Raw genomic sequence first — 11,006 nt, 5'->3', positions numbered from 1 at the left:
ACGAGAGATCCTGATTCACAAGTGGCTGAATAATCACGAGATGAGTCAGCAACAGAAAATGACCTCGTCAAAGGCCAATAACAGTGACTGTTAGACCACTGTCAACCAATCAGATTACACAGGAAAATTACTCGACTGGGCTTGTATCTGACTCTTATTCTTCATCTCTGGTGAAGAATAATTTTCCCCTGGATCTGCCCTTGACAACAGGCATATATGATTTTTTTTTTTTGTAGTTTCCAAAAACATTCAGAACCTACGTAACAATACATAGCTGGGACCTGGTTCTCCACTGCCTTGGAGCTTTGTAGTCACTTTCACTTGTGCAAAGTCAGTGTAAAACTAGGGGTGAGAGTGGAGAATTCTGATTGGTAACTGTGGCAAAGTACCTTGTTCTCCTCAGCCCACTCAGTCCTTTTTGCCTTGGAGTCACTAGCTTAGGCAAGGTCCAGTTATTCCTTTCCCTGATTAGTCCCTTGTGTTTGTTTTCTTTCCCTTCCCTCTGGGGCAGGGGAGTGTAGCCTCCCTTCCTTGAAGGGTTCGGTGTCTTGCTGCCCTTAGCTTACTGGCAGCTTCTCTCCTCCCCCTCTCCTTCCAGCCAGGGAGGGTTTAAAAAGGTCTCCAGGGGTTGGAGCCAACTGAACCTAATTAGCTCCCTAGCAACCCCTTTTCCAGCTGAACCTTATTTCCCCCTTGTTATATCCTCAGTGGAGGGGGAGGGGCCTTTTAATTTCCTGGGTCTAATTACTACCCCTCCCTTTTTTGTAGCTGTTTGTCCTGGGTTTACCACATAACATTTTACACAGGGGCTGCACATGTCTTACAGACTAGGTAAGTGACAAAAGAATTTGGCCCACTGACTTCCTGTTTCAGTGGTTAGCAGAATGTAAATCTCTTACTACAGTGGAGTTACTCCATATTTACACTGGTTAAAAGAGAGGAGAATCAGGTCTCTGTTGATCTTGGAGGTAAATATTGATACTCCTCTTAACCAGCAATAAGAAATATAACTGGGCTTTCTCACATGGCAGTTGTTGCCAAGACCGGTTTTAAGGTCCCTGCTGGTTGTCCTTTTGACTTGAATTGTAAATGGGGTGTAGTAGCGACAGAAAGGTTGACTGTGGAAAAAGTAGCTTTCCCAATCTCCTCAGTGCACAGTCGGCCAATGAGAGTTGATTCAGATAGAATGCTTCTTGCTGTTTCGTTGGCTGCATGTGTTGTCTCCTGACAGCCTGCTGAGGAGTTTGGGGGACGAGGGAGTGAGTCTGGTGGAATAGTTCAGAACGTTGTCCCTTGCTGTGCTGTTCTGTTAAGCTCTTGTTAAATCCAAGTTGTTTTTCTGATTTATCTGCAGGTTTTTAGGCTGAGATTTTCAAAATCAGATGCCTGGAGTCCGGCTCCTGTGCTCTTATTTAGACCCCTTGATATGTGGCCAGATTTTAAAACGGGCTGAGCAGCCAGTAGCGCCAATTAACTGCCGCGGAAGCGGCTGGGGCGCTGGGCAGGTTAAGAGTGTCCACACTGCAGCGGTGTCCCAGCCTGGCTAGGCGGGCTCCTGCTGCCGCCGCCCAAGCAAGCAGGCTAAAAATAGCAGTGTGGCCGGGCAGCACAGACGGAGGCGCAGGGTAGCCACCTGAGCTCAGACCCCGGGGGTCCAGCGGCCCTGGACTCAGGCAGCTACCCCAGCCGTTGCTGGAGCCGCAGCATGCACGCTGCTATTTTTAGCTCGCTAGCTCCAACCCGCTTCCAGCTGCAGTGGAGACGTACTCTCTGAAAAATCAGGCCGTGGTATATAGGTTCCTCAGTCCTTATTTAGGCACCTGTTTTTGAACATCTGGACTTAAAACCCACTAGAAAAGTGGGGGATTTGTTTTTGTGCATTTGCCCGGGCCTCGCACCAGGCAGATCGCTCTCTTGCTGCCCTCACTTACTAAAGTAATACAGCAGCCAACGAGCTAGTTGTGTCCAAAAAGCCCTGACGCCTGCATTACACAAAAGCTATGACAGGAGGTTGGAGTCTCACAGCTCTGCACTCACCCAGGAATACTGAGGAGCTGTGACAAGCTGCCAGTACCTTAACAGGGGGCTCCCACAGATGTTTTCTTCCTTGGCCTATGAGAAACCCTGTATCTCCAGTATGCATGTATTTGCAGAGGGGATGAAGAACAAGAGACTCCATTCATCTGTTGTTCTGTTTAACCAATTCTCTCCCTCCCTCCCCCCCAACCACATCAGTAAAGGGAGGTAGATAGCACCGCCTGGAAAATGCATTTCTGTTAAGTTCCAGATGCTGGATTTGTTCCTAGTTTGGGCCTGAGGAATACAGAGGGCATTGGTCCAACAGCAGAGCATTTGGCTTGTGTGATTTGACACACATTTTGGATTGAACTGACAGTGGCACTGACTGTCCTTTTTTATTCCTCATTATCTTGGTTTTTCCAGCTCCGTGACTTGAGTCCCCATATTCTACCAGGTGAGCATTTGTTTTTGAGTTTGAGCTGACTCTGAGTTGGAACCATCCCACCTGCTGCTTAATTTACCCCACTTTTAGTTCTATTAGGAGAAAAGCCAATGTCCCAGTTCTAAAATCTGAGTTCTGCTTTCATGGGGGAAAGGATCCGAACACTATGTTAGATGTAGATTAAGTAGAGAGGATAGAGTTGACCCTCTCAGGGATGGCTCTTGTGAGGAGGGGTTGGGAAAGAGGTGCTGTTTGCTTACCTGCATCCATGTCTTTCAAGTCTAAGCCCTACCTGTGGATCCACACAATAGCATTTTAGGGGTTAGTGGAGTAATAGGGTGAAATTCTGGCTCCATTGAAAGTAACAGCAAAACCCATATTGGCTTAGCAGGGCAAAGATTTCACCCAGAACGGTTTAGAACTGTGCCATAACCTGTTGTGTGTGTTGGGGCTAGACTATCGTGCATCATTCCTGATTATACCCTGGTTTTTCACCAGTCTACAACTGGGCCCCACCATTCTGCTGTGTTGGAGCCAACCTGGGGCTGGAAACATCTTGTCTCGTTGCAAATTACCCCCATTCTCCAGCACTTACTTTATAAAGAGAGTCAGTCCCCTCAGTTTTAAAATCCGAGCCCTGGTTTAATCAGTTCAGGCACGTAGCAGTAGATTTAGCATGGAGGTGACGCGCTCAGGGATGAATGAAGGTGGGCCAAGAAGTAGTGCTTTATACAGAGCACCCATATAGCTACCATGCTGTGCCCCACCAGGGGGAGCTATACAAAGATGGGGGAGGGGAATGGAATAATTGTTTATATCTGGGCCCCAACTTTCTGCCTTCTGTCCTCATTAGCCTGCTTTTTCACACCTTTGTAACTGGGGCCCTGTATGCTGATTAGTCGGCTGGATGCAGGGGAGTCAGAAGCTATGGGGTGTATCATCAATACAGAAGACCACCAGGAAGCCACCCAGCAGAAAGAAGGCAGCAATACACCTAGCAGGAACACAATGAGGCAATGGGACCTGGGTTCGAAGACCAGCATATTTATGAGCCTGCAGTGGGCTGGTGGAAAAGGCCCTGTTCCTGCACAGGCTCTGTGTGCTAGTGGCCTCTGGCCCAAACCTCTGGTTTATTTAAAGGAAAGACAGACATGCCAACTCACAAATAGATCACGAAAGACACGATTTGTGAGGAAAATGAAGCCTCGCTCATGATCTTGCGATTCAACTCTCAAATGTCAGGATTTTTAAATTTTTTTCCAGCCCTGGCACAAATGTGTTTCCAGTCAGACAGGAATTACCCCACCCTAAACAAAGGAATGTGGTTTCTCCACCAGGCAGGTAATTCCAAAGTAGCACTCTGAAACTTGAAAGACAATGAAAATTCATTTGCGTATTAGAAAGAAGGCTCTCCAGCTAACCAGTGTGGGGGAAAGAGACCGTGTGGCTACAACCCAGCAGGGAAGAGAAACTTCATCTGAGAGAGAAGTGGGAGGGCCCACCCTCAAATGAGCAGTTGAATAAACTGAAAAGAAAAGGAAAAACAAAAAACCCAGACATTTGAGAATTCTAAAAGTGTGGCTTAATTTTACTTAGAAATCCTGTCATCTGCCCCAGGGCTTCAGCCTGGGAAATGGATGCCTACTGCTGAGCACGCCCCCCCCCGCCCCCCCGGCTTGGGGAGGGTGAAGAACCTTAAGAGGAACAGAGGTGAGGCTGGGAGGGCTACAGGGAGGCTGAAGTGAGTAGGGTGGGGGCTGATGGGGTGAGTGATGGGAGGGTGAACTGGCCGGCGGAGGTCAATGGGGTAGGGGGCTGAACTGAGGGGAGTGGGGTGGGGAGAGAACTGGTGGGGGATTGGGGGATAGGATTAATCGCTGGGCAGGAGATGGGCAGATGTGGGGGTGAGAGCTCCTGCAGCAGGGGCCAGAAATCACCTTAGACAGTACCTGTGGAAGAGTGGGCAACTCTATTGTCACATCCACACACCCTGGGGACTGGCAAGGAGAGTTCAAACATCAAGAGATGGACCTAAAAAACACAATCTAATCTTTTTTTAAAAAAGAAAGTCATGATTTTTGGGCCAATCTCATGATTTTGGGGGGTCTGACTCATGATTTGTGATCTCTTGAAGTTGGCAATACTGGGAAGATGGAGCAGACATCATGGAGTGTGGCAGGAAGAGCACATGTTGCAGGACGGAGGTGTTTGGAGGAGGCACTAGGCAGGCCATTCGTCCAGTTTTAAGCTGGGACAGTTCTGCTTTTCTAAGGTGTGCCCCCTGTCATAGATGTGATTTTGTCTGGCATTGGATGGGGGACGCCATGTTGAAGAGTGCGCCACTCCAGACTCCACCCTCGCTGGCGTGACCTCACTGCTTTTCAAATTGATGTCCTCTGGGCAGCGCAGGTCACGTCAGCAGGAGTGGGGTCATGCAGGTCCGGGCGGGGCAGCCCATGCCTGCAGGCCCATACCATTCCCAGGAGCACTGCAATGTCCAGTAGTCTGGGGATGCATGAGCGGCCACCCTAGGAGGCTGTAGGAAGTCAGTCTGTGTGCGCATGGCTGGAATAGCTTGGTAAATAGTTGCTGTAACAAACAGCCATTTAGTTTAATAACCATGGAGTCCTCCCCTGTTGTTACCTAGAACGGGGCACATAAAGTAAGTGACACCATGGTTCCTCCACCCCCTGCTGACTGTGCTGAATGCATGGGGCACTCCTGGCTGAATCCCTCCTTGGGCTGTGGGAGGGGGCACGCTGCAGCCTTGTAAGGGCTCTTCCTGCTGCAGCATATACTTCCCCCAACAGCTCCAGTGTGGCTGGGTCTGCCAGGCCTCTCCCAGGGTCTGTCGCTGCCCACCGCCCACAGGGCTCCAAGCCAATTCCTGCCCCACAGCAACCGCCATTGTCAGTACAAACCAGGCCCAGACATGGAGCTTTTGAATCTGTCAGTGCACAGTAGTGGGCAGCGCTGGTGCAAGAGTAGGTCAGCCAGTGACACTGCAGCCTCAGGGTTTGCACCTCAAGGTACAAAGGGGGCCAGATCAGCGGTTCAGACTCTGCCCGAGTGAGGCCCCTGGCCACTCTGAACTGAGGCTCACCGCAGGAACGTTGCGGGGCCGGTGGGGAGACTTCTGCTGCTGCTGTTCCTATTGCACCTGCTGACAGAGAGAGCAGATGGGTCTGCAGCGCTGTCAGGGGCCTGGCTCGCTCCAGACTGCCCTGAGCACTAAGTGTGCCCCTGTACAATGACATTAGAAGACTGGCCTGGAGGAGGCTGCCAGGGACCCCGCTCTGAACAAGTGCCTTTGTCCCTTCTCCGTCAGCAAAGGCATCTTAGGGGACATTTATTTTCAGCTCTCCCACCACGGATGTGCACACACTTCTCACTGGCCATGACTGTTTGGGCCTTGTGAGGGATGGAGCCTCCAGAGGAGGATTAGGAAGCCTGAGTTCCCCCTCGTGTAGGGGGCTGAGAAGGTGCCCAATGCCCCAGCCCCATTCCTCCTCTGGAGCGGGAGAGCTCTCCCCTATAGCCCAACTGGGCTGGAAAGGGGTGAGGCATTTAAACCCTCTTGGCCAGCCTCTTCCAGCAGGAGTGTGGTTAGGGACAGCTGCTCCCTTCAATTTCCTCCTTTCCCACTGTCCACAAAGGCCGGCCAGTCTGCTGTAGGAGTTTAGTGCCTGATCCTAGCAGCCCCCCCATCCTCTCCCCTTCTAGCCAGAGGAGCTTTCTAAAGCCTTAGTCTCTGTTCCACCTGCCCCCCAGTGCATGCACACGGCTCCCCACTGACCCCACTGCTGTCATCAGGCCCTTCCAGCTTCCATTCTGCAGGCTCTAGAGTTGCTGAGTTTCCCTTTCGCTCACCCCTCTCAGCCCTTTATAGAAGATACCTGACCCCTTCTCAACTGGGTCTGAAATAGGAAACAGAGTTGGCAGGCCCCAGGCCCTTCAAGGCACAGGCCACCCTGTTATTCAATGCACAAGGGGGCTGAATTAAGATTTCACAGACAACCTTAATTCTGGTGTCTCCTAACGTTTTGAGTGCTTGACTTTGCAACCTGAATCATGTTCTTCAAATGTAATTAATGTTTGTAGTACACAGTACACAAACTCCTTGGAATAGCAGATTCAAACCTCAGTGCATTTGATTCTACCCTTCATCCTCAGTAAAATGCATAGAACTCACTTTGTTTATGCAGAGCCTTTCAGATGACTGGTTTCAGAGTAGCAGCCATGTTAGTCTGTATTTGCAAAAAGAAAAGGAGTATTTGTGGCACCTTAGAGACTAACCAATTTATTTGAGCATAAGGTTTTGCATCCGATGAAGTGAGCTGTAGCTCACGAAAGCTTATGCTCAAATAAATTTTTTAGTCTCTAAGGTGCCACAAGTACTCCTTTTCTTTTTTCAGATGACAGTTTACAAACCAAAGCTGTGTGCGCTCTGCACAGATGATATAGAAAGTACCATTGGATCTTCAACAGCAGAACATTGTGTATGGGCTCAGGGCTTGTATACACTTTAAACCCTATAGCAGCACAGCTATCAGTGCTGACAGGAGGGGTTCTCCCATTCTTGTAGTTAATCATAGAATATCAGGCTTGGAAGGGACCTCAGGAGGTCATCTAGTCCAACTCCCTGCTCAAAGCAGGACCAATCCCCAATTTTTGCCCCAGATCCCTAAATGGCCCCCTCAAGGATTGAACTAACAACTCTGGGTTGAGCAGGCCAATGCTCAACCCACTGAGCTATCCCTCCCCTGCCCTCCCAATCCACCTCACCAAGAGGCAGTAGTGAGGTGGATGGAAGAATTCTTCCATCAACCAACATTCCATCAACCAACACTGTCTACACTGGGGGTTAGATCAGCTCTACCACATTGCTCAAGGGTGTGGATTTTTCGCACTCCTGAGCAACGTAGCTGGGTCAGCCTAACTGTTTAGTATAGACCAGGCCTTAGGCAAAATTCCGCCTTAGCAAGGGTGTGCAGCACCGGGTGTGTCCGTTTGCTGATCCTCCACCCTAGAGGTGACTGGGTGAAGGGAGTCCTGTAGGTATACAGGTTTCAGAGTAGCAGCCGTGTTAGTCTGTATCTGCAAAAAGAAAAGGAGGACTTGTGGCACCTAAGAGACTAACATGCTCAAATAAATTTATTAGTCTCTAAGGCGCCACAAGTCCTCCTTTTCTTTCTGTAGGTATACAGCTTGTGAAATGCTTTGGACCGGTCAGCCTGAAAGATTTGGTATAAATTTGATGTCCCAGCAATTACCCAGCCTGTCAACATGGGGTTAGTTGAACTAAACCTATACAAGCAGTGCCACCCAAATAATCCTTTTTTATTTCTTACATAGCGTGAGTGCATTGAACGGAGAATGTACCAGTGGCTGCCCTGGGTACAATGTTAAATCATCCTCAGCTCCTGTATTACAGCGATGGGCGCTATAGAACAACATGAGACAGAACAGGAATGATAGGATTGCCCAAAGTAGGAACAATAAATCCATTTATTTTTTCACCTGAAAATTTAAAATAAATTTTTACCTGATATTTCCACTGTAAAAAAATATTCAGTGACACATAATCAGCAAAGCCACCCCCATCCTGATTACTGTGATCAGTCCCCTTAATGCATGTGCCAGGTCCCAAGAGAGAAAAGGTTTTATCCCTCTGATTCAGCAGGATATTTCTCAGGAGTTAAATTCTCCATGCTCTGGCTGAGTTGGACTCTTGGATCCCTTGAGCTTCAAGCTTGAGTCTTTTCTGTCAGCTCTTGGCCTGGGCTAACCTTTGCCTCTTCTGCAGTTCCTCTGTTCGTTGCTTCTGATGTTCCTTCATGCAGTCCTTGAAGGCCTGTACCTGCTGCTGACACTGCCTCCAGTCCTGGTGTTCGGCCATGCACTCCTGCACTGCATAATGGAAAGTGGCACAGCCAGTGCGCAAGATCATTTGATCCAAGGGATCCTCCTCGTCTTCGGACTTCTGGCTCCAGTTGTGACCTTGAGGGCTGGGACCAGACATCTTGTTGGATCTAAGGAGTAACGGATCAGAGGAGAGTAGCAGAGGGGGGAGGAAAATGTCATTAGAAAACTCTGTCACAAAAACTCAGTCACAGGGCTTGTGCTGCTGGGGAATCACAAACAAGAAATGATAGGGTAGGAGGGGAGAAGAGCCAGTGGAGATACTGTACTCCCAGCCTTCACTCTGCATATCCATGTTCCCAGCATTACCTACTGCCACCCCCACCTTGGCGGGACTTCCCATACTCCTTGTGAATATTTTGCCCTGCTATAGCATCTTCTAGGGAACTCAAAGAATTTTACAAACATTAAAGATTTAATGACAGATTTCAGAGTAGCAGCCGTGTTAGTCTGTATCCGCAAAAAGAAAAGGAGGACTTGTGGCACCTCAGAGACTAACAAATTTATTTGAGCATAAGCTTTCGTGAGCTACAGCTCACTTCATCGGATGCATCCATTGATGGACCTATCCTCCATGAACTATCAAGTTCTTTTTCGAACCCTCTTAGAGTCTTGGCCTTCACAACATCCTCCGGCAAAGAGTTCCACAGGTTGACTGTGAATTGTGTGAAGAAATACTTCCTTTTGTTTGTTTTAAACCTGTGGCTATTAATTTCATTTAGTGACCCCTTACTTCTTGTGTTTTGAGAAGTAGTAAATAACACTTCCTTATTTACTTTCTCCACACCAGTTATGATTTTATAGACCTTCAATAATATGCCCCCCCTTAGTCATCTCTTTTTCAAGCTGAAAAGTCCCAGTCTTATTAATCTCTCCTCATATGGAAGCCATTCCATACCCCTAATTATTTTTGTTGCCCTTTTCTGAACCTTTTTCAATTCCAATATATCCTTTTTGACATGGGGCAACCACATCTGCATGCAGTATTCAAGATGTGGGCGTACCATGGATTTATATAGAGGCAGTATGATATTTTGTCTTATCTATCCCTTTCTTAATGATTCCCAACATTCTGTTCGCTTTTTTGACTGCCACTGCACACTGTGTGGATGTTTTCAGAGAACTATTCACAATGACTCCAAGACCTCTTTCCTGAACCGTAAAAGATAATTTAGACCCCATCATTTTATATGTATAGTTAGGATTATGTTTTCCAGTGTGCATTACTTTGTATTTATCAACACTTGAATTTCATCTGCCATTTTTGTTGCCCAGTCACCCAGTTTTGAGAGATCCTTTTGTAGCTCTTCGCAGTCTGCCTGGAACTAACTATCTTGAGTAGTTTTGTATCATCTGCAAATGTTGCCCCTTCACTGTTTACCCCTTTTCCCAGATCATTTATGAATATGTTGAATAGGACTGGACCAGTACAGACCTGCAGGGGGACACCACTATTTACCTCTCTCCATTCTGACCCTTTATTCCTACCCTTTGGGCTGGTCTACACTCTGAGGTTATGTTTCCGATCTTTTAACCAGGTTTCAGAGTAACAGTTGTGTTAGTCTGTATTCACAAAAAGAAAAGGAGTACTTGTGGCACCTTAGAGACTAACCAATTTATTTGAGCATAAGCTTTTGTGAGCTACAGCTCACTTCATCGGATGCATACTGTGGAAAGTGTAGAAGATCTTTTTATACACACAAGAGCACTTTCTCTCTTATCCCATCACAGCTTACTTTGCTTAAGAGCCTTGGTGAGGAACATTGGCACAGGCTTTCTGAAAATCTAAGTACACTATGTCCACTGGATCCCCTTTGTCCGCATGCTTGTTGACCCCCTCAAAGAATTCGAGTGGATTGGTGAGACATGATTTCCCTTTACAAAAACCATGTTGACTCTTCCCCAACAAATTATGCTCCCCTGCATGTCTGACAGTTTAGTTCTTTACTATAGTTTCAACCAGTTTGCCCGGTCCTGAAGTCAGGCTCACCGAACCCCAGAGGCGCACATGGCCACGGCTGGGGTGAGACGTGGCCACTGGTTAACAGCGCACGGTGGCATCTCACAGCAGCTTAGGGCCGAAAGGGAGGATTCATTTGCTGCCTGATTGAAATCCCAGGGGAGGGAGATTTGGGGAGCCAGAGCCCAGCTGGCCGAGGTGGAAACTGAACCAGGAGAGCCCGGCTTAAAACTCCCCCCCTCCCCACCAAGGCGGCCTCAGGACAGCTCCCCCCCCTCCCCACCAAGGGGGCCTCAGGACAGCTCCCCCCCCTCCCCACCAAGGGGGCCTCAGGACAGCTCCCCCCCACACCCCCGGGGCGGGCCCGGCACCCAGGGGCCCCCAGCACAGCCCCCCGCGGCCAGCACTGAGGGCTCCCCCCGGCACCGCTCCCCTCCCCCGGGGGCGGCCCCGCCCAGCACAGGCCCGAGCCCCCTGTGCCAGCCCAGAGCGGCGCCCCCCACAGCAGCCCCCGGGCCGGGTCACGGACACGCGCGGGGGGGGGGGGGGTGCGAGCAGCCGCCTCTGACCTGAGCCCAGCAGCAGCCTCGGGACCAGGCACCTTCGCCGCCTCGCGGCCCCTTTAAGGATTCGGTAGGGAGGGACGGGGGGGGGAGACGCGTT

The 11,006-nt window shown here is 49.3% G+C and overlaps 1 protein-coding gene across 1 annotated transcript; it reads right to left on the bottom strand.

The window, feature by feature from the left end:
* Positions 1-7,951: 7,951 nt before the first annotated feature.
* COA4 (cytochrome c oxidase assembly factor 4 homolog) lies at positions 7,952-10,995 on the bottom strand. The gene is made up of 2 exons (XM_048839424.2): positions 10,913-10,995; positions 7,952-8,493 (listed from the first exon to the last, which is right to left on the bottom strand). Exon 2 carries the CDS (start codon positions 8,481-8,483, stop codon positions 8,229-8,231), a length of 255 nt encoding a protein of 84 aa, XP_048695381.1. The 5' UTR covers positions 8,484-8,493; positions 10,913-10,995; the 3' UTR covers positions 7,952-8,228.
* Between the last annotated feature and the right edge of the window lie 11 nt (positions 10,996-11,006).

The sequence above is a fragment of the Caretta caretta genome, chromosome 1 (assembly GCF_965140235.1).
Source record: "Caretta caretta isolate rCarCar2 chromosome 1, rCarCar1.hap1, whole genome shotgun sequence".
Lineage (NCBI taxonomy): Eukaryota > Metazoa > Chordata > Testudines > Cheloniidae > Caretta > Caretta caretta.
The sequence above is the reverse complement of the archived record's forward strand: the minus strand, read 5'-3'. Positions and strand labels throughout refer to the sequence as shown.

Bases quoted from the DNA above. Each gene is read 5' to 3' on its own strand.
- COA4 (XM_048839424.2), bottom strand. From the start codon at position 8,483: ATGTCTGGTCCCAGCCCTCAAGGTCACAACTGGAGCCAGAAGTCCGAA.